The sequence below is a fragment of the Podarcis cretensis genome, assembly GCF_951804945.1.
Source record: "Podarcis cretensis genome assembly, chromosome: 7".
In the NCBI taxonomy this organism is placed as follows: Eukaryota; Metazoa; Chordata; class Lepidosauria; order Squamata; family Lacertidae; genus Podarcis; species Podarcis cretensis.
Window position 1 is genome coordinate 91,152,692 of NC_137176.1, and position 23,560 is coordinate 91,176,251.

At 47.4% G+C, this 23,560-nt stretch overlaps 2 protein-coding genes across 4 annotated transcripts in view; one reads left to right on the forward strand and one right to left on the reverse strand.

Moving 5' to 3' along the window:
• The window catches only part of LOC307220384 (protein brambleberry-like), a 29,455-nt gene extending 18,938 nt beyond the window's left edge, over window positions 1-10,517 (reverse strand). For both annotated transcript variants that reach the window (XM_079984331.1, XM_079984332.1), the window contains exon 1: window positions 10,452-10,517. The gene's annotated coding sequence lies outside the window, so the exon portion shown is untranslated. The remainder of the gene's footprint in view (window positions 1-10,451) is intronic.
• Window positions 10,518-10,811: 294 nt separating this feature from the next.
• On the forward strand, window positions 10,812-20,035 carry PYCR3 (pyrroline-5-carboxylate reductase 3). Of its 2 annotated transcripts, XM_079984449.1 has the most exons (7): window positions 10,812-10,914; window positions 13,761-14,051; window positions 14,796-14,860; window positions 15,601-15,780; window positions 17,674-17,886; window positions 18,457-18,549; window positions 19,577-20,035. In XM_079984449.1, the coding sequence occupies exons 1-7, from the start codon at window positions 10,830-10,832 to the stop codon at window positions 19,757-19,759; spliced, it is 1,110 nt and encodes a 369-aa protein (XP_079840575.1). In that variant the 5' UTR covers window positions 10,812-10,829; the 3' UTR covers window positions 19,760-20,035. The 2 variants fall into 2 exon arrangements, with proteins under 2 accessions (XP_079840575.1, XP_079840576.1); XM_079984450.1 differs by lacking the exon at window positions 13,761-14,051.
• The last annotated feature ends 3,525 nt before the right edge of the window (window positions 20,036-23,560 follow it).

Here is a 23,560-nt window from a genome sequence, read left to right on the forward strand (position 1 = left end):
ACTTGATCTCCTGACAACAGGTGTTGCCGGTTCTGGATTGGGTGTCACCTGTGGTAGGGGGGCTGCTATAGGGGTTTTGTCAGGAACAGATGGAGTCCCAGACATCTCAGGGTCCCCTACCTGTACCTCGTCATCCTGAGGACTAGCAGACCCTGGTTCATTTGCTGAAGCCCCTGGTGATTGCACCTCTGGGCCATTTTCACTCTGGTCTTGCAGCTCTGCGTCGTTAGCCAGGGATGAATTATCAGACTCCTCCCTGCTGAGCGCCCGGCGCCTCAGCTGATCTATATGTCTCTTCCAAACTTGCCCATTTTCCAAGGTCACATAATAGGACACAAGTCCACTAGCCCGGGTGACCACACCACCCACCCACCGCGAACCTCGTGAATAGTTCCTCACCCAGACCAGATCTTCAGGGGCGAAATACCTTGCTGTGTCAGTCTCAGCCTGGGGAATTGCTCTTGAATTACGGTTTGGCATTTTATCCGGGTGGACATAATCCAGCACCGTTACCAATCTTCTACCCAAGAGCAGCTCAGCTGGCGACTTGCCCATCGCAGTACACGGCGTCGCATGCTGCAAAAATAACATTCGCGCGATGCGAGCTGACCAGTTACCCTCCATTAAGCGCGCAATGGATTCTTTGGCTGTTCTTACCATGCGCTCCGCCTGCCCATTGGAGGATGGGTGAAAGGGCGCGGATGTGACCCCTCTTATGAAGTTATCAGCCAAGAATGCCCTGAATTCTTGGGATACAAAAGCTGCCCCATTATCTGATACAATGGTCTCAGGTAACCCGTGGGTTGCAAACAGCTGCCTCAACACCTTGATTACGGCAGCTGATGCCATGCTAGGGACCATCGCCACTTCTAACCATTTGGAATATGCATCGACGATAACCAAAAAGACCTTCCCCTGGAATGGCCCAGCAAAATCTAAGTGCAGCCAGCTCCAGGGAGACCTGGACTGCTCCCACCAGTGAACTGGTGCTCTGGCCACTTCTGGCCGCACCTCTTGGCATGCCTTGCATGTTCGTACCCATTGTTCTATGTTCTGGTCCATTCCAGGCCACCACACATAACATTGGGCTAGCGACTTCATCCTGACTATTCCCGGGTGTCCCATGTGAAGCGTCTCAAGAACCCTGTTTCTCAGTGGTGCTGGGATGATCACCCTATCTCCCTACAGGAGACAACCCTTATGCATGGATAACTCGTGCTGCCTTGTCGCATAAGGCCTGAATTTGTCTTCATGCGGACCACCTGGCCACCCCCTCCCCACCCAAGTGAGCACACGGGAGAGAACAGCATCTTTCCTTGTTTTCTCAGCAATATCAGTAGCCGTTACAGGAGCCCCCGGAAGTGTTTCCAGCATCATTATGTGCTCCGCTGGAGCAGGATCCTCACTGCTCCCGCCAGGCAGGGGCAATCGACTCAGCGCATCAGCGTGGCACAACCGTTTCCCCGGCACATGGGTCAAGGTGTACTGGAACCCGTTCAGGAATATAGACCAACGCAACATTCTGGGGGAGAGAATTTGTGGCGTTTGTTTGTTCGGGTTGAACAACCCCAACAGTGGTTTGTGGTCCGTTTCAGTGGAGAAATGACGACCGTACACATAATCATGGAACTTTTTGATTCCTGCCACAATTGCAAGCGCCTCTTTGTCAATTTGAGCATAGTTGCGCTCCGTGGGCGACAACGTACGGGAATAGAAAGAGATGGGCTTTTCTGACCCATCCGGTTCCCTATGACTCAGCACCGCCCCAGGCCGTATTGAGAGGCATCACATGCCAGGACCAGCGGCTTCGATTCATCATAATGAGCAAGGACGCTCTTGCTACTCAGCATTCCTCGCAAGGAGTCAAAAGCCTTCTGCTGCTCCTGCCCCCATCGCCACACATTCTTTTTCTGCAACAGTCTATGTAATGGTTCAGCTACCGAAGCTTTCTGGGGTAAGAACGAATGATAAAAGTTAATAAGTCCCAGGAATGACTGCAACTCCGTCTTGTTCTGTGGTCGTGGTGCCTCGATGATGGCCTTAACCTTAGCATCTGTGGGGTGGATGCCTGATGCATCAATTTTAAACCCCAAGAATTCCACAGTTGGCACCCCAAAACTGCATTTTTCTTTTTTTAGTTGCAACCCCACCTCCTTGAACTTGAGCAACACTGCACGGACACGCGCAACCAGTTCCTGTGGGTCTTTTCCAGCAATCAAAACGTCATCAAAAAATGGCAAGACCCCCGGCAGACCTCTTAACAGGCGTTCCATGAGCCCTTGAAAAATCCCTGGGGCCACACAAACTCCAAATTGTAATCTGTTAACTCTGAACGCCCCTTTATGTGTGACAATAGTCTGTGCTTCCGCTGATTGTGGGGTTACTGGCAGCTGTTGGTAAGCTTGTGCCAGGTCAAGTTTGGCGAACACCTTGCCCCCAGCCAGTTTAGCTAACAGATGTGATATGACTGGAATGGGGTATGAGTTTCCCCTGAGTGCCTTATTGATAGTACATTTGTAATCAGCACAGATCCTGACTTCCCCATTTGCTTTAAGGGGCGTGACGATTGGAGTCTCCCACTTAGCGGAGTCCACGGGTGAGAGAACTCCCTGCTTGACCAATTTATCCAGCTCTGCTTCGATCTTGGGTTGCAGTGCAAATGGCACTTGCCTTGGTTTGAGTCGGATTGGGGCCACCCCAGGGTCCAATTCGAAGTCAACTGGGGGCCCTTTATAACAACCCAGTTTTCCATTAAAGAGACCAGCAAATTCTTTGCATAATGCCTCGCTCATCTCAGGGCAGGTTTGGATTGAATTAAGCCCTGATATACTCAGTCCCAGGGCGGGGAACCAGTCAGTGCCCAGGAGACTGGGGCGACTGCCCTTCGCAATCACCAGTTTGAGTACCACCTGTTTGTCCCGGAACTGTACTCTCACGGCACACATTCCCATGACATGGATGCGGCCCGCTGAGTATGACTGCAAAGTTGCCGGGAAGGGCTCCAGAGGGGGCAACTTACCCCTGGGGAAGAATGTCCTCGCGGTCTGGTCCGACACGATAGTGAATCCAGATCCGGAGTCCACCTCCATGTCGCACAGCTGACCCTCAATCTTCACCTTGACGTGTGCCTTGCCTTGCGCTGGAAACTGCACGACCCTCCCGTTGATCTCCGTTACGTAGTGGCAGTCCTTTAGAACATGGTTTGCTGTGGGCGATCTGCGATGCTCCAGTCTAGGTGCTCCTGTCGCTCCCAACGCCGCCGATCTACAGACCCTGGCGATGTGACCTGTCTTTCCGCACGTCCGGCACATAGCATCCCGGAAACGACAACTCTTCCGCTCATGGTTTCCGCCACAACCAGGGCACCTGCCTCGGTGATCTTTGTGCACTGTGCAGGCCTGACGCACTGACTCGACCCCACGGACTGGGCTCTGGCTCGGAGTAGCCTCTAGCTCGTCCATGGCATGCGCAACTTCTATCTGTGGCTTAGGGGCCCTGCGACTGGCATCAAGCTCCTCTCTTTCATAATTCTCCGTGGCGGTGGCCTCCTTCAAGGCTGAAGCAAGGGTAACCTCTTCTTTAGCCACGATGCGTCTTCTGGCTTTCTTGCTGCTCAGACCACCGACAAACCGATCCAGGAGAGTCTCTTCCAGATCTTGGAAGTCGCAGTGCTGAGCGAGCTTCCGCAGTTCAGCTAGAAATGCAGATACAGACTCCCCAGCACACTGCTGCCTCTTATGAAACTCCATCCGCCGGGCCATCTTGGTCTCAGTAGGCGCTAAATGGCTTGTTAGGCAGGCAAGAATATCTTTGAGAGATGTCTCACTTAGCTTCGCTGGGGCAAGCAATGCCTTGGCCAGCTTGAAGGTCTCAGGCCCACAGTAGCTCAGGAATGTGGCCCTTCTTTTGCTGGCATCGGTGATCCCTTGAGCCACTGCGAAGAACTCGAAGCGTTCGACGTAGTCTTCCCACGTGTGGGGCTCTGATGGCTGGAAGGGCTCCAATACCCTTGGACTCTCCATTGTCCTGTGGGCAGGGTCGTCTTCTCAGCTGGCCAGTGAGTCTTGTTCTTAGCTACAATCCGGACTCTGAGGCAGGGCTGCGTTTAACCGCTCCTCAGCATTCCGGATCCTACCCTCGTCGCCAGTTGTTGTGACGTGGGGTTTGTGATTTCAGCTCTCTTGACATAATATGCTGGAGACAGTTCTCTAGTAACACTTCTTTATTAAGCAACAAGACTGGGGCCTGAGGAGGGGAGAGCTACATTTATAGGGACAGGGAACTAGCTAGAAAGGATACATTTTGGAGGGAACAATATCAGACAATCACAGTCCTGCCTTTTGGAGGAAACCAAGAAGACAGAGGATCCAAATACAGCAGCTTAAATGAACCAATAGTAGCTGTACCCTCTGGAACCAAAAGGCAGTTACTTTACCCTAATGCAAATACAGACAATAATAATACAGATATAAAATCCTTTGACTCAATACACAACAAAGAGTCTCATGCTTTTACCAACTGAGCTGGGCGTGTTGAATTTTACAGCTTTCAAATTACCAAAAATGAGGGGTGCTAAGAAGTGGAAGTAGATAAATAGGTGCCGCTCCGACGGGAAGGTAAACAGTGTTTCCGTGCGCTGCTCTGGTTCGCCAGAAGTGGCTTAGTCATGCTGGCCACATGACCTGGAAGCTGTACGCCGGCTCCCTCGGCCAATAAAGCGAGATGAGCACCGCAACCCCAGAGTCGGCCACGACTGGACCTAATGGTCAGGGGTCCCTTTACCTTTAAGAAGTTGTAACATGACTGGGGAATTCAAAAGGTGTTTGGTTTTTTTAAAAAATCAATATAGTTTACTTTTGCTTGGCAAGTAAAATGTATGCAAAAAAATGCATAGAAATAAAAAAGATTGTCAAGTACTTGCAGTTATCTTGTATATTATTATTATTTAGCATTGCATGACATTTTCAGAAGGCAAAATCAAAATGCTTTTGTTTTCCGAAAGCAGTTTATGCGCTTCTTCATCAAACCTAGACGTAGCAAGCTAAATGTCGCATCACAAAAATAGCAGATTTGAATTTCTCACACCCAAAAACAAATTTTAAGCCCCCCTCACTGAATAAATTTGCAAAAAGTTTTGCCCCCTAAAATGACACACCCTATTAATGCTTTCACATTGCAATGTATTCTCTTTCCTTTTATGCTGTGCTTTTGGCTGTTAATTTTTTGTAAGTGGCTTAGAGAGTCTTTTGCAGCAAATTACTAATAAGTCAAAGAAACCATCCGGTCTGCAGCCAGGATGCCACCTAGAAAAATACGCAGACATTGGGTGGTGATGGTGGGGAACCAGACCATAAACTTCTGCTGCTAACAGGAAAACTTTAGGGGGAAAGTGCAGAGGGAGACATTATCTCCAGCTGGGTCTTTTGTCCAAAATTAAGGGGAAAGGGGAAAATTCACATTACCTGTTGCTCAACAAGCCTTGGGAGAAAGGGGGGGGTGTCTCATAAAGGTAATTAATAGCACTTCAGTTACAGATAGCTATCTGCCAATCACCCAATCCCACCACCCTTCTGAGTAATACCCCTCCCCACCTTCTCACTATATAGAAGGGTCTGGTAACCTCTGTTTCAGTGTATCTGAAGAAGTGTGCATGCACACGAAAGCTCATACCAAGAACTAACTTAGTTGGTCTTTAAGGTGCTACTGGAAGGAATTTTTTTATTTTGTAATAGCACTTCAATAGCACTGCTGCCCTTTTGAAAGCTATTGTTTTCCAAAGATTATTTTATCTGGCTCCACAATAGACCAAGATAGCCAATTGTCTGGGGTATATTCCTGCAAAGGCAGGCCTGGAAAAAACACCATAGAAGTAGCCTTCAGGATGAGACTTTGAGGCTCTTTGGATCCAGCATGTGATTTTCCCACAGTGGTCAATCACAGGCTCTCTCCCCTCCCCCAATATAGGGAAGGGTTCAGCAGCGACTGCAGTGGTGGCCAAACTTAGCCCTCCAGCCGTTTTGGGACTACAACTCCCATCATTCCATAGCTAACAGGACCAGTGGCCAGGGAAGATGGGAATTGTAGTCCCAAAAGAGCTGGAGGGCCAAGTTTGGCCACCATAGAGCAACTACTCTGCATTCAGACGGTCCCTGGTTCACGCCCCAGCATCTCCCAGGAGAGGAGAGGTGGAATAAACTCTTGTCAAAAACTCTAGACTCAGTGTAGACAATACGGAGTCAAAAACAAGACAAGACATCTTTCTCTGTGTTCCCTAAGCAGAGCATGAAAGCAATAGCTTCCCCCATTCCTTCCTACTGCAGCATCTGGCATTCCAAGATAGACTGCCCAAGAACATGGAGGTTTCATTTTGCTAGCAACGTACCCAACAGCAGTGCTTTTTTCCCTAGGGGGAACGCAGGGGTACGCACACCCCTAAACATTTTGTGAATCTAAGTTTGGCCTCATTGAGGGGCAGAAATTCAATGAGTAGGAAAAGGAGAGTACACCTAAATATATATATTTTTAGGGGGGAAAGCACTTCCCAACAGCATGCGCAAGCATGCCTGGAGCTTTCACAGCTGGTTTTCTTTAGGTAAGCAGTTAAAGCAATTTTTATAGGAATAAGAATGAATAGTTTCACCTTTGCTCCAGAAACAGAGACCAGGCTGCATGCTCTTCCTGCTAGGGGCACAGCGAGACATATTACTACATGCAGTAAGGCATCCTGGAAGAACATGAACCTTGGTAAACTGGATGTGGTCAAAAATGAGATGGCAAGAAGGGGAAGAAATGGAGGCAGTGAGAGATTTTACTTTCTTGGGTTCCAAGATCACTGCAGATGGTGACAGCAGTCACGAAGTTAAAAGACACCTGCTTCTTGGGAGAAAAGCGATGACAAACCTAGACAGCATCTTAAAAGGCAGAGACATCACCTTGCCGACAAAGGTCTGTATAGTTAAAGTTATGGTTTTCCCAGTAGTGATGTATGGAAGTGAGAGCTGGACCATAGAGAAGGCTGATCGCCGAAGAATGGATGCTTTTGAATTCTGGTGCTGGAGGAGACTCTTGAGAGTCCCATGGACTGCAAGAAGATCCAACCGATCCATTCCGAAGGAAATCAGCCCTGAGTGCTCACTGGAAGGACAGATACTGAAGCTGAGGCTCCAAGACTTTGGCCACCTCATGAGAAGAGAAGACTCCCTGGAAAAGACCCCGATGTTGGGAAAGATTGAGGGCACAAGGAGAAGGGGATGACAGAGGACGAGATGGTGGGACAGTGTTCTTGAAGCTACCAGCATGAGTTTGACCAAACTGCGGGAGACAGTGGAAGACAGGAGGGCCTGGCGTGCTCTGGTCCAGGGGGTCACAAAGAGTCGGACACGACTAAACAACAATAAGGCATCCTGGAACGTTTCAGGTCAACACTTTGAGCAGAAATAGCTGGGAAAGGACTCAGAAGCTACCAGTTTTAATCCCTGGCATGTCCAAGGAGGACTGGCAGTGCACACACACAAATACCCCACCTGAAATCCTGGGGAACTGCTGCCAACCAGTGTGGACGATACAGACTGACCAATAGTCCCATAAGGCAGTTTCCTGTCCATCAACCAGGAAATGCTTTAGAAAATGAGATTATGATTTTATTTTATTTTTAAAAGACCCATACCAGGTAAACTGCAGAGGGTTTGGGGTGCCTACCACCTTCAAAAACCATGTCAAGATTCCTGCATAGCAGCATGTTGGACTAGACGACTCTCATGGTGCCTTATGATTTTAAGGCTTGGCATTTGGATATTTCCAGGGAGCCAGTCGCAGTTCTAGAAGCAATGAGCTATTTATTCATGTATGCTACAACAGCAGCAAGAGTCTTGATAGCACAAGGATGGAAGAACAAAGAAACTGAAATATACTCAGAGTCGCAAAGTGATTTCATGCTCTTTATTCAGCTCATAGTGGTGAGGAGGAATGAATGAAAGTCCCCTCAAAGTATCTCCTTTATATACATTATTTACACAATGGGCTGCACATGATTGGCTAATTCTGGAATTCTACTGTAAGCCAATCAGGTTGTGGATTCACTTCTATCTGGAGCATGATTGGGTGGTTCCTGCCAACCAATCATACTGCTGCATTGTTCTAGGACCAATCAGACTGCTGCATTCTGAATCCTATTGTTCTAGGGCCAATCAGACTGCTGCCTTTTGGATCCTATTGTTCTAGGACCAATCAGACTGCTGCAGTTTGGATCCTATTCGACTCAGTACATAACAGAAACCCTGACAAAAGAACAGTGGCAAGAGAAATAGATGAACTATGCAGAACTGGCTAAACTGACATACAAACTGCGAGATAAGGACAACTGTGACTTCAAAGAAGAATGGGAACTTTTTACAAAGTATTTAAAAAGACAACAAAATGAATTGGACTCCTTGGCAGGTTTTGAATAAACATACACAAATTTAGTGATTGGTAACATGGTAGATAGATAATATAAGGATGGAAATAATTTTATAATATACCGAGAGCGACATGGGTTGAGAAATCAGAGAGGAATGGAGGGAAGTCTCAGCGGGGGGGAGGGTGGGTTTGATGGGGTGGGAAAATGGGGGGAAATAATGAATATGATCTGTTTTAATATATTGTTATGTTGAAATTAATAACAAAAAATTTAAAGCTTATTTACAGAAATATTGTAAAATTAAGGATGTTAGAAGGAGGCTGGAATGAAGTTATGTGGCTTTAGCAGAAATGCTATAAAGGACTAAGTAAAAATAGACTGTTAATGGATGAAAGGAGGGAAGGTAAAGTTACATTATATTAAGATAAATTATAGGATAAAAATTGGGAAAGATGGAAAGGATTTGCTGAAATAGCTAACCAAACTAGAATACAAAAAAGGGAGGTGCGAGGAGGTCAAGGAAACAAGCAAATGAAAGATAAGTTATGGGAAGGTTTGTTGTGTTTTTTAATTGTTTCTATTTTTCTGTTCTTTGTTTTTTACATTTTTTTTTCTTTTTCCTTAGTGTGATGTGTTGTTTAGTTTTTGCTTAACTTGGTGTCCTCTTTTTATTCTTTTTGTAATCTTTAAACTTTTAATAAATATTATCTTTTTTTTTTTTAAAAAAGAAATTAATAACAAAATTAAGGGGGGGGGGAATAGAAGCAATGAGCTAAAGCTGGACACCAAAACGCTAAAAATCCCATGTAATTTGGGAGACAGAAGAATGTTGACCACTCCCAGCAAGGGGTTACACCCCCCTAGTCAGCAGCAGTGTGGCATAGTGGTTAGTGTGTCAGACTAGAACCTGAGAGACCAGGGTTCAAATGCCCACTCAGCCATCCTGAAGCTCAGTGGGTGCGTCTTTGGGCCTCCCTGGCCTACCCTACCTCACAGGGCTGTTGTCATTATTAAAAGGAGAAGGGGGAGAAGCATGCATGGCCCCTTGAAATCCTTGGAGGGAGGAGGAGGAATACGAATGCAATAAAATAAAATAAAATAAAATACCCCTGGGCTGCTCCAATCAATAATTCTATACAGAATGGGAATGCATAGGGGAATACAGGAAGAAATATGGTGTTAAAGCAGAACTCTTAATAGGCAATTGTTAAGCGTGTAAGGACAAAAGAAGTAATTATAATTCAACAGTTTTCAACAGTTTCAACAGTTTCCAAGTTATTCTATTTTGTTAAAGCAACTATAAAAAAATATGATGGGAAGATCTTACACAGGAAGCCGTGGGGAGGAGGGGAGGGTTAGGTTGAATTTGGGAAATAAAATAATATATGGGACAGCAAAGGGTATAATAGATTCCTATAGAATAGTAATATATTGTAACCAGAATAGAAGTTCCAAAGGGGAAGTAAATGTATTTTTAGTACTTTCATTATGGTAATAATAATAATATTTTTTTTAATTTTTGAAAAGTTATTGTTAAAATAATTTAGCATTAATACACACATATTGCCAAAATACAAACATACATTTCATACAATCCTTAAAAATGTTCAAACATACCTACACTCAATCCCACAGATAATTCCTTTTCCCATCACCATCCACCACCCCTCACCCCACCTTTGTGCTAGACTTCCAATCTACTCAATTGCAATTTCTTTCCACTTCTATTACTTTCTTTCACACACCTTTAACCTAATTTCATGCTTCTTTTTCTATTACACATTGTTATCCATCTTATTTAGTATTCCAGTATTTAAAACGGAACTTGTTTATTCTGATTTCTCAATATGGTTTAAGCACCTTCCAGTCCCTTTTAGAAGGTGGAAGAATCTCAAAAGAGAAGATAGACAAGGACAATAATTATTATTTCTTATCGGTAGAAGGCAATGTTAATTTAGGCTTCTTCGTTTTGCTGTCTGTACAATTTTCTTAAGTCAATAAAAAACGAAACGAAACAAAACAAAACCAAACCCTCAACCAAGCATCTCCCCACCTGCCTCGCCTGCGTCTCCGGATCCCCCCAAACGCGCATTTCGAAAGTTTCCCGGCAAAAGCACGACCAAATCCCTTCTTATGAACACTTCTAACGGTGACGTCAGAGCCGGCCCAGCCAATCCGCAGCCGCGCCGCCCCTCCCACGCCCCGCTTGGAATCCAGCGGCGGCCAATCAGGAGAGCGGAGGCGAAAGATGAATGGCCGCGTTCTGAATGGCGGCGTGGGATTCATTCGCGCTCACCGCGCGGGGAGGAACCGCGCGGCTTGATTGGCCGCCTGGTTCGAGCGGTGGGCGGAGTCTGGACCGGGCCACGTGAGTATTATGAGTTCAGGTTAAAAAAAGAGACGATCCGCCGGTCGGTGGCAGATTGCGGAGATGGAGAAGCTGCGGGAGCTGCGTGTGGGCTTCATCGGGGCGGGGCGCATGGCCAGCGCTGTGGCCCAGGCGATCCTGCTGGCAGGTAAGGGCAGGTAGGGAGAGGCAAGGTGTGTGGGGCGGGGTGGAGGGGAATCTCCTGCATGCACAAAATCCTAGAAAAAGCCCAAATCAGCAGGGGGCTGAGATCTTAAAAACCCCTTGTAGGAAAAAAGGAACGCCATCGGATTGCAAATGAGGCTTGCTTTTGAGTAAACCTGCTGTAAGTGATGAGGGGTCCAGAGGCCAAAGGTGGCGGATCTGTTGTTGCACGGTGCAAAGGGCGTAGGTTGAAAGACAGACTAAATATGATTTCTGGTGAGAATATTTGCAGGGCGCTCGGCTAGGTGCCCCTGGGGTGGGGAGACTCTTCAAAATCTGCAGTTCTGTGTTTCTATGAGGCTGGGAAAGACCCACCCCCTGGCTGAACCGCCTTTGGGTATGGCAGTCTCTGTATCTGGTGGGAAGAGGCATTGCGACAGCAGGTACCTTGTTTTTAGAAGATGGGTAGGCAAGCTAAGGCCCGGGGTCCGAATCCGGCCCAATCGCCTTCTCAATCTGGCCTGCAGAGGGTCTGGGAATCAGCGTTTTTTTACATGAGTAGAATGTGTCCTTTTATTTAAAATGCATCTCTGGGTTATTTGTGGGGCATAGGAATTCATTCAATCCCCCCCCCCCCAAAAAAATATAGCCCAGCCCCCCACAAGGTCTGAGGGGCAGTGGACCAGCCCACTGCTGAAAAAGTTTGCTGCTTAGAAGATGGTGAGGTCTCTGCTGCCAAGCTAGTTCAGGTGTGCTGGAACTTTGGTTTTGCAGATGGTGCCGAACTACAGTTCCCATCAGCCCCTGCCAGCATAGCCAAAAGCCAGGAATGATGGGAATTATAGTTCCATGATGCCAGGTGGGCCAAAGGTTCCCCACACCCAAGTCAGATAATGTTGCATTAGATGGGTAAAATAATAATAATGATATATTACTTATACCCTGCCCATCTGTCCAGGCCTCCCCAGCCACTCTGGGTGGCTTCCTACAGAATATTAAAAATGCAATAAAATATCAAACTTCCCTAAACAATCTAAGAAATCTCCCTATGTACAGATTTTCCAGTCTGTGTGCTACAGGACTTCTGTTTTTGCATGGAATTGAGTATTCAGAGCAGAGACTAGCTGCAGCTTAATAGCAATGTTAGCAAATTCGTTTAATTTTACAGCACAGTGTAAGCCTATATGCGCTTAAATTCCATTGAGTCTAATGGGGCTTACTCTGAGAAAGTGCTACAAGATTGCAAGTAGAACAGGACTTAAAAGTGAAAGGTAAAATATAACTAAACTGACCCTAAAATACCAAAAGCCCATTTCAGTTACGGGTTCCGAGGAGGGTTTTTTTCTCTAGAAGGGGTAAGTGGAGTCGTCCCCCCCCCCACCCTTAGGCCAAACTTTGTCCTGTGAAATACCTCCAAGTGGAAGAATTTTTCCAAGGCCTTCAGACATGACAAAACTTGAGTAACAACAACCACCTCCATGTGTATTAAGCAATACAGAATTGTGTGTTTTATAAACAGTAGCTCAGTAACATCTTTCAGTTATCTAGTTCTGGGCTGCAAAATAGGTGGGGCTTACTTCAGAGTAAGTGTATTGCAAATTGTGTCCCAGAATGGGAGGTGGGGGAAAGTTTTGTAACTGAGTGTAACTGAGCTTTTTATTGCTTTACATCCATCGTGGAAAATTACACCGGCTCATGGAAATATACCCATCTGTCTTTGATGATTCCCTTCCTTGTTCCTTGTAGCACGTAATACCCTGTGCACAAACCCCCAACTAAATCCTGTCCCATGGAAGTGCCAAATTGCCTAGAAAGTTGTGCAGGGGAAACTTGGCTAACAGCATGCCGGTTGCACAGGCAAGATGATAAGCAGGACATCTAATTGCACATGGAAAATGACCAGCAGCTGGTAGAGCAAGGCAGAAACATAGTCCTGAAAGGCATTATGTGACAGAAGGGGTTTCCAAAATTTCCAAACGTACTCCATGGGGAGTCCCATATAGAGTTTGTTTACTCATGACCCCTGTCTACATGTCATAAATGCATGGGTCACTGTGGCTGGATCTAACCACTCCAGGTAAAGGTAAAGGACCAATAGGTCCAATCGTGGCCGACTCTGGGGTTGCGGTGCTCATCTCGCTTTATTGGCCGAGGGAGCCGGCGTACAGCTTCTGGGTCATGTGGCCAGCATGACTAAGCCGCTTCTGGCGAACCAGAGCAGCGCACGGAAACACCATTTACCTTCCCGCCGGAGCGGTACCTATTTATCTACTTGCACTTTGACATGCTTTCAAACTGCTAGGTTGGCAAGAGCAGGGACCGAGCAACGGGAGCTCACCCCGTCGCGGGGATTCAAACCGCCGACCTTCTGATCGGCAAGTCCTAGGCTCTGTGGTTTAACCCACAGTGCCACCCGTGTCCCTGACCACTCCGGGAGCCTTCCACAATTGGTTGCTGCAGCAAGGCACTCCTGACCACAGCTGCCGCCTGACCAACAGAGGCAGAGCTGTGTCCAGGAACACACCAAAATGGCAAGCCCCATCTTTCAGGGGGAGTGTAACCCTATCGCCGGGCTGGTTCATCCCCTGGTGAGAACACACCTGCCTTGTGCAGTCTAAATTTCAACTTGTTCATCTGCGTCCAGTCCCTTCACGCGGTGGTTCATGAGATCCAGAGCTGTGTGCCATCTGCCTGTTGGTGACTGTGAACTCCAAAACTCTAGATTCTGTGTGGGTTTCATGTCGATGTTGGGTAGGTAGAGAGCAAGGTGGAAATTTGGGGGGACACCCGAAAACAAAGTGCAAAGCAGGGGCTGCCCCTCGGAACTACCTTCTGGAATCTGCCCTCCAGGAAAAGCCGGAGTCTCTTTATTACGTCACCCAGAAACCCCATCCCAGGAAGGACAGCAGGGCCGATGGCACCGAAAGTGGCTCAGGACGCCATTGGAAAGAACAGGGACGTTCTGCCCGGGTCCAGCGTCCAGCATCAATCATCCACCGAGGCAGTTTCAGTCCCCAAACCAGGTTGGAAACCAGACTAAAATGGCTGAAGATAATCTCCCTCTCCCAGGAAGTCCTGGAGTAGGGTCATCACCACATACCCAAGCATCTTGTTCAAAAATGGAAAGTTGGAGACCAGACGGTAAATGCTGACATTCTTAAGGGTCTGGAGTTTCTTTAGCAAAGGATGAACTACTACAGTGTTTTAGTTAGCTAGCATAGTGTGGACACACTTTCACAGATACATTAATCCTCACCATCTAAGCCAGGGAAGCAGGGTTTGGATTAAATATAATAACAATAATATATTTATATGCTGCCCATTTGACTAGATTGCCAGCCACTCTGGGTAGCTCCCAACAAATTATGAAACCACAGCAAAACATTAAAAACTTCCTTAAACAGGGCTACCTCCAGATGTCTTCTATATGTTGTTGGGCTCCCAACTCCTTGCTGTTCCAATGGTTAGGGAAGACGGCAGGTAGAGTCCTGCGCACCTGGAAGGCAACAGGTTGTGCACCCCCCTGCCCTGAACCACTTGGAGCCCAAATTCCTTGAGATTGCAGAAGGGAAATCCTCTAAGGGGGTTTCCTTTTTTTCCAAAGAGGTGAAGATGTCAGGGGTTTTTCAGTTGTGCCCTCTGGAATCTGCTGATGGTCAAAACTTTCCTTTGTCCACCTTTGTCAATAGTGGGGAACGAGTGTTTTTCCAGAGGGTTTTGTGAGCTGCAGATGAGTCCATTCTGACTATTACTTAGATATGATGAGGTTGAACTTGTTGCCTTGTCTTTTTTTGCAAGACAGCTTTCTTCTGCTGGGCTCGTGTTTGGGCAAGGCATAAGGTGCCGTACATTCAGCCAAGCTTTCTTTCTCTCCATCTCTCGCAGGAGAAGTCCAGGCAGTGAACATCTTTGCTAGTGCTCCATCCAACAGGAACCTGGACAAGTTCCAGGTAAGTGAAAGCCAAAGGTCAACAGGACCTGAATCATAAGGGCCGTGAAATGCTAAAGGCCATCCGTTCAGTGGCGGCCACTAACTTGGATGGCTTGGAAAGGGGAATTCATTCTAACAAAGGAGGAATGGCTTTTAAAAGTAATGGATGATGTTGAAATGGCAAACTGACAGCAATATTAAGAGATTGAAATGATGAAATTCTTATAGAAGGAGGGAAGCCTTTTTTGGACTATTTGGAAAAGCACTACAGTATAGTCAAATGAAGTTGTGGGCAGGATTTGAGATAGGAGCAGTGGAAGTAAAATGATAAAGTAAATGTATTAGAGGGATTTCTGTAATAGACAAGTGTTTGTACTGCTCTATAATGCAGTAGACGTCATTTCAATACATGAAATGATGTTGCTATATAATTTGAAGTCAGTTTGCAAAATTCAAAAATTCAATAAAAGTTACATTTAAAAAAGAAATGAGCAATTCAGATCTGTTGATCCATGGGAAAATTAAGCACTGGGAAATATTCTGCCCCACATCACTGAGTGCCTAAACACCAGTTAGCCAGAGTACATGAGTGGGGCCGCTGTGTGCGCTGTTGGACTCGTCGCAGTTGTGGCTTTCCTAGAGCCATGTGCTTGACCACTGTCAGAAACAGGATACTGAGCGGATAGGCATATGGTCTGATTCACCTGCAGGGCATGAAGTTCTCGTGTTCTTACCTTGTGATCTCTCTTTTGAATAAAGACTTTTGAGTGCAAGACGACACACTCGAACCTGGAGATTCTGGAGAACTGCACCATCGTGTTCCTGGCTACCAAGCCCAATGTGCTCCCCACGGTTCTGCGAGAGATCGCATCTGCGGTCACCAAAAAACACGTTGTCGTCTCCATGGCAGCTGGAGTCACACTGCAGGCCTTAGAAGAGGTGAGTTCTTGGAGGAGCAGGCCCACGGGCCCATCTCCATAGGCACACCCAGCATGGTGAAGTAGGGCGTTAGTGAACCTTGCAGCCCAATCATCACTACTCTCCACTGAATTTGCTTTGGGCTGGAACTTGATTGTACAAATTTAGGGAAGCTTTTAATGTTTAACAGACCACTGTATTTTAATATTTTGTTGGAAGCTGCCCAGGGTGGCTGAGGAAACACAGCCAGATGGGCGGGGTATAAATAATAAATTATTACTATTATTATTATTATTATTGCTGCCGCTACCTGGTATGTGCAGGTGAGACTGCAGCCCACTGGAACATCTCAGGTTTTGCACACAATCATGTCAAATCCTTGGCACCTGCAGCTGAAACAGAATCTCTGTTAGCAGAGAAGGCCAGTGCTAGTCCTACTCAGAATAGACCCACTGAAATGAGGGCGCATGACTATCCTGGGCCCATTATTTACTTTATTTAGTTGTAATCTGCACTTTCATATAAAAATAAACATATTGAGGCGGTTTGCAACATGTAAGGGGGAAAAAAATCCATCAAGAAGTATAAGAGAATACATGTTGGTTAAAAAGGAAATTCATACTGCAAAGGATTGTCTATTTAATTTCAATGGGTTCGCTCAGAGTAAAACTTGGTCGGACACAACCCTCAGATGAGTGGTTCCCAAAGTGAGCGGTATTGCCCCCTGGGAGGGTATTGGGATTACTTGGGGGGTGCTAAGAGGCATGGGGTGGCAGGGGGAAATGACTATCAGGCTTTGAAAGCTGGCATCGCTGGACTAAGTTCATCTGTTTCATTCAGTTAATTAAACCAAACCGTTTTAATTGGATTTTGAATAAATGAGTAATTATGGTTTTCAGTTTTAGAGAGCTCAGTCGGTAGAGCATAAGGCTCTTAAATCTCAGGGTTGTGGGTTCGAGCCCCATGTTGGGCAAAATACTCCTGCATTGAAGGGGGCTGGACTAGATGACCCTTGGGGTCCCTCCCAACTCTACAATTCTATGCTTCTAACATTATCTTAGTGGGTCATGCTCATAGCTGTCAAGCGTCCCTTATTTGGCGGGACAGTCCCTTATCCCAGCGCTGTGTCCCGCTGCTGTCCCTTATTGATGATGTCCCTTAAATTTCCCGGGTTTCAAAGGAAGCAGCTCCTCTCCCTCCCTCCCTGCCGGCCAGGGAGGAGGGAGGCTCCAACTGTGTTGCTTGGCTGCGTTGCACACCCAATAAGGAGTCTAAGAACGACTGGGGGGTGGAGCTTGCATGCCTTGTGCCGATTAAATCGGCCGCCTTGCCTGGGGACTCGCCTTTGCTCAGCGCTTCCCAGCGGAGAGGTGACAGTGGTTTTCCTTGCTGCATCCCCTTTGCCGGGTTGCTGCGCTGTGGGAACCACCGCTTGAGGCTTCGTTTGGCTGCTGGCTGGGCTTTCTGCCCTTGGGTCGGAGGGGCTCAGAAGTTGAACATACCTCTGCCTGGAAAATCCCTTATTTTGGCTGCTGATCCCTTATTTTCGAGGCTGCTGGTCCCTTGTTTTCAAATCTGTATGTTGACAGCTATGGTCATGCTGGCTGCTGTTCTGAATGTTTTTAATAGGATAGGGGGCACTGGGGATGAGTTTATGGAACCAAGGGTGTGGTGGCCTTAAAACATTTGGAAACCACTGCCTTAAATTCCCCATAACATCTAGGTGGTAATCACATTATCCACTCAGCTTAAACAACATCTTGTTAAAAAACCTGTTCCGAATGCAAGGAATCCCTGCAGAATGTTGCAGCTTAAGCTCAGTCCTTGTGGGTAGTGGCTAAATTGTTAGGTAAAGCATTCCTGATTGCAACACTAAATGCACATTCCTTTTTCTGCTTTTCTGGGGTTCCACAGCTGCTTCCGGCTGGAACCAAAGTGCTGCGGATCATGCCCAACATTCCCTGCGTGGTCCAGTCAGGCGCCATCGTTCTGGCTCGGGGCACCTGCGCTGAGGAAGAGGATGTGGCCCTGCTGAAGAGGCTGCTGTCTCATAGCGGGCTGTGTGAAGAGGGCCCTGAATCCTACATCGACATCCACACAGGGCTGAGCGGCAGTGGCGTTGCCTATGTGAGCTACCTTTTTTGTTGGGTCTGCAAGTGGCCTCTTAAATAGTAGGCATGGCATTGGGTTTAAACACATATTCTGCAGTTCTTGCCTTCGGCATCCCCAATTCGGGGTCCCCTATTGTGCATGGCTGCCCACTGCACCTTCAGGCGTTGCTTGGAGTACAGCTCCCCATCATCTTATTGCTTTGGCATGCCAGTGGGGATGATGAAAGTTGGAGTCCATATTCAGATTAGCCAAGCACAAGTTAGCTAACCCTTGCCTTGAGCTTCAAGTCAATGCATGTGTTAGTTTAAACCACGAGGGCACTGTTTGTCTAGCAACCTCAACAACACTTGCTTATAATCTTTGCTTTGTCTAAGTTAACTCTACCCCTAAAAGCGGAGGCATTTTGTTTACTTTTGTCTCCCTACTTGTTGAGACCAAGATGCCCGCTACTTTTGCTCTCTCATCTCATGCCGTAAATAGTTCCTGCATGAATAAAGCCTTTGAACTCCAGAAAGTGATTATTCTAATCTAATTAGAAGGTCTGGTAACGGTTTCCTCTTCTTTATTCTCTCCCCATCACCACAGGCATACATGTTTGCTGAAGCATTGGCGGAAGGAGCCGTAAAGATGGGGATGCCGGGGCCTATGGCCCAGAAGATTGCTGCGCAGACCCTCTTGGTAAGGATCTGTGATTCCTGCCAACCTCCTCCGTCTCTCCACCATCCCATTCCTCCATAATCTCCCTTGGTAACCTCTAGGTTTAAATGATTGCAATGTGTTCTATGTAGGGATGCCTCTCAAGAGAATTCGGAAACTTCAGTTGGTACAGAATTCAGCAGCAGCCAGGTTGCTCGCTTGGGCAAGATGGTTTGCAGCCCAACTGCACAGGCTGCCAATTACTGTAGGTTATGGGCCCAGTTCAAAGTCCTGGTTAAACCGCTCAGGGTTGCAATACCTCAAGGACCGCCTCTCTCTCTAGGAACCAACCCAGACCCTGCAATCATCCCGCAACACAGGGATAGATCTTGAACCCATAACCCCTGGTATTAAGAGTCACATGCTCTACAGACCAAGCTAAGGATCTATGATTCTTTCCTCGAAGCTTGAATTTTTTCTGGATTCTTTTTAATTTGATGTTTTCATTGTTGTAAACTGCTTTGAGATTTGATATTTAAAATACAGTGGTACCTTTGGTTGCGAACGGGATCCGTTCCGGAGGCCCGTTCGCAACATGAAAAGAATGCAACTCGCAGTGGCGCGTCTGCGCACCCGCGGGTTGTGATTTGCCGCTTCTGCATGACGTCATCTTGCACGTCTGCGCATGCGCGAGCGGCAAAACCCGGAAGTAACCCTTTCCGATACTTCCGGGTCGCCGCGGGACGTAACCTGAAAGAATGTAACATGAAGCGGACGTAACATGAGGTATGACTGTATAAAGCAGTATAGAAATGAAAATAACGTTAATAAAAAACAACCCCATTGCAGGGGGGGGGGAAACCCAGAGCCTAGACATTCCATTGTGGCGACCGTAACCTAGGTTTAAGGTGCCATTTGGCAATTAGATTATATATCGGAGTTTCTAACACTGTTTGTGATTGAGCAGCGATCTGAACTTTGGTTCCTTGTGTGGAAATCCAATGCGCCATCCACCCCCCACACCCCCCGTCGTCATATCTGAAACTGTATTTGTTGTCTTTTCTTCCAGGGAGCAGGAAGAATGATCCTCGAAACAGGAGAGCACCCAGCGGTTCTGAGAAGTGCTGTTTGCACCCCAGGGGGAACAACCATCCACGCTCTGCATGAGCTGGAAAAGGGGGCTCTTCGCTCTACTGTCATGAACGCTGTGGAGGCAGCCACCTGCCGCGCTCAGACACTGGGCAAGCGATAGGAGGGGGTGGGCATGTGGTGGCCTTGGCGACGGAGGCCCCCACATCTTATGCGTGGGATCAGGATAGAGAGCCACCTGGAAGAATTCTGGGGCAGATGGCCTGGAGCAATGGCAGTCTGTTTTTTCTTTGGAAGATTGACACTCATGGGATTTTCTCTCCCCTGCCCCCCGCTGCGTGACTCAACAGCAAAGGAAGAATCCACACCAGTGACAATCATCATCTCTCTCTGTGCCCTCAATATTATTAAACACACCCAACTCTAGGCTTCCTATCGACATGTTAGCTTCTCTTCTGTCCTTATTATGTACCAAAGTTACCTGAGCGTACAAGCACTAGCAGAAATGAGCCTTTTGCACTGTAAAAGGTAAAGGTAAAGGATCCCTGACAGTGAAGTCCAGTCGTGAATCACTCTGGGGTTGCGGCGCTCATCTCGCTTTGTCCGCAGACAGCTTCCGGGTCATGTGGCCAGAATGACGAAGCCACTTCTGGCAAAACCAGAGCAGCGCACGGAAACGCCGTTTACCTTCCCGCCGGAGCGCTACCTATTTATCTACTTGCACTTTGACGTGCTTTCGAACTGCTAGGTGGGCAAGAGCAGGGACCGAGCAACGGGAGATCACCCCGTCGCGGGGATTCGAACCGCCAACCTTCTGATCGGCAAGCCATAGGCTCAGTGGTTTAGACCACAGCGCCACCCGCGTCCCTGTTTTCGCACTGCACCTCGCTTTAAAACAGCGGTTCTCAACCTGTGGGCCCCCAGATGTTGTTGGACTACAACTCCCCTCATCCCTGAGCTCTGGCCTTGCTAGCTAGGGGGGATGGGAGTTGTAGTTCAACAACATCTGGGGACTCACAGGTTGAAAAAGGCTGCTTTAAAAGAAGCTGCACTTCCGGTACAGAGAATGGTGTTGATGGAAGTAGCAAAGGAAGACATCTGGCCGAGTAAACTTCAATTGCAGATAAACCAAAGGCTGGCTGGTTAAATAACGTAAGGAGAGCCTGCTGGATCAGTCCAGTGGCCCATCTAGTCCAGCACCCCATTCTCACAGTGGCCAACCAAATTCCTCCTCTGTTGGGAAGCCCATAAGCAGGATCTGAGCACAAGGAGCCCTCTCCCTTCCTGTGGCTTCCAGCAAACTGGGATTCAGAATCATCTCTGCCTCCCAATTGTGGAGGCAGAGCAGAGCCCTTGTGGCTCACAGCCATCTGTAGTGCACTGAAGCTTAGGAGCATAGAAGCTGCAGTACTGTATTTTTCGCTCCATAAGACACACTTTTTTCCTCCTAAAAAGAAAGGGGAAACGTCTGTGCGTCTTAAGGAGCGAATGTGTGATCGATCGCCGGCTCCCCTTCTGCCCCCTTGCCCAGGCCTCCATTGTTGAATGTTCTGCAGATGGAGGCTGTTTGTTTCCCCAGCGACATGTGACTTGTTGATTAGATTATCTGTCTGGAAACTGTAGAAACGGCTCCCTTTCCTTTCCTAAAGAAGCTGCAGAACTGAGTTGAACCCCATAAAAACAGGATTTCCCCCCTTTACAAGTAAGCTCAACAACTTTGAGCTGATCCTTAAAAAAGAAAGCTTTCCCCCTTTGCAAAAGAAGCTGCACAACTGTGAGCTGATCCTCTAAAAACTAGGTGCGCCTTACGGCCAGATGCATCTTATAGAGCGAAAAATATGGTATATTGAATCAATATTTACGCTGACAAAGCAGCACCGTTTCAGAGTTCTTTCCCACCTCTTCCTGTTGTTGGCTGGGAATGGGGCCTGAGACTTTCTAAATGTGCTCTGCCACTGAGCTAGAGCTGTCCTATGCGGGTCTAACGCTGCACAGGGGACCCAAATTGTACATTGCTCACACAGTGCAAGGGAGACGGGACTTTTCCTTTCATAGGTTCCAATCGGGCCCAGGCAAGTGTGCTTCATTCAAAGTTTGTGCATGTGCCACTGGGGGTGCCACTGTCTTATTGTAGCCAGGGTGCAAAAGGACAGGCATAAATCCATTACATTAAAACAACTGGATCCCACCGCTGATCTCTTATCACAGAACTGGGAAAACAATACAGTCATACCTCGTGTTGCATTTGCTTCATGTTGAGCGTTTTCAGGTTGTGTCCCGCGGCAACCCAGAAGTACCGGAAAGGGTTACTTCCGGGTTTCGTTGCTCACGCATGCGCAGACACTCAAAATGATGTCACGCGCATGCGCAGAAGCGGCGAATTGTGACCCGCAGACGCGGGTTGCGTTCTGCTCAGGTTGTGAACTGGGCTCTGGAACGGATCCCGTTTGCAACCAGAGGTACCACTGTAAATTGAATAAAAGGCTTCTATTTCCCAATAATTGCCATAAAGTGGTATTTCGGGTTAAGAACTTAATTCGTTCTGGAGGTCCGTTCTTAACCAGAAACTGTTCTTAACCTGAAGCACCACTTTAGCTAATGGGGCCTCCCTCTGCCGCCGCCGCCGCGCGATTTCTGTTCTTATCCTGAAGTAAAGTTCTTAACCCGAAGTACTATTTCCGGGTTAGCAGAGTCTGTAACCTGAAGCGTATGTAACCCGAGGTACCACTGTACTCTGAAATGGAAAAGAGTCTGCTTCTTGAGGATTACATTGAGCATGTTCAGGAATCATTTTGGGGTTTTTTCAGTTCTGTAATAGGACAGCATTAACCCCCAAAAAGCTCCAAACACACACACACACACACACACGATGGATGTGAAAATTCAAGTCTCTGAAGTCCAATTCAAGTCTGTTCACAAGTGAGAGATCAGTAGCTGTACCATTTCACTTTATTACATTAATTCTTTGGCTGGCAAGCAGGGTGGGTCCCTTATTTCCGAAGCATCCAAGTAACTCTGAACCCGTGGAGGGTTAGCACCACCTCATCTCTCTGTCACCCAAAGCTTCCTGAGCATCTCAGCAGTCCTGATCCAGTGTGTTTCTTGGAGAGGCATGGTTGTTTTTAAACAAGAAGACATTCAGCAAGAAACTGAGGAGGACATATGGAGGGGAATAGCAAGCAGCCCTTTCAACAAGTGTGATAAGCTTACAAAGAAGGTGGTTGGGTGAGGGGAGTTACCAAATAGTTCTGACGCTGTGGATGGCATAAAATCAGGGAGTGCTATACTCCTGCCTAGGTGCTCTTCCCATTGCACAGCTCTGCTCCTTTCATACACAACACTGCTTTTTAGGTAACATTTGAATTCTAGAGCCCTCTCCTGTACTTCTGTGCATTCCCTTTTCTATTCAAGTATGCCTACATGGCCAACTCACACCTCAATCTTTTGTTTGACGCTGGAAAACCACTGAAAACTCCCCACCAATTTTGCAGGGAGCATCCCTCCCCCCCAAACCTCTTTGAACTTGCAGCGAGATTGTCTCCACCTTGGGACAACTTTTTCAACCTGTCCGCTGGACAGGACAAGTTATTTTACCCTGCGTAGAGTGTGTTTGAAAGGAAACCTCCGCCATGTATAAATTCTAAGTAAGAAGGAAGTCCATGTAGTTCCACCATAGGGAACAGGCAGGAATTGCACCCTGAGCAAACAGTTTAGGGAGCAGAGGTACCCCTCCTGCCTCTCTGCTGTTAATAGCCACTTTTTCCAACCCCCAGAACTTGGGGAGTCGAGCCCCTTTAACAGGCTCACCCCAGTGCTCATAGGGAGGGGGAAGGAACTATCCTGTTCTGCCCTGATTGTGCCGTATTTGCACCTCCCAGTGATCATGGGCACACGGCACCATCCCCTATTGCTGCATAAAGATTAAACACTTCCACCAGATATGTAGGTGAGTGCAATAATCTGG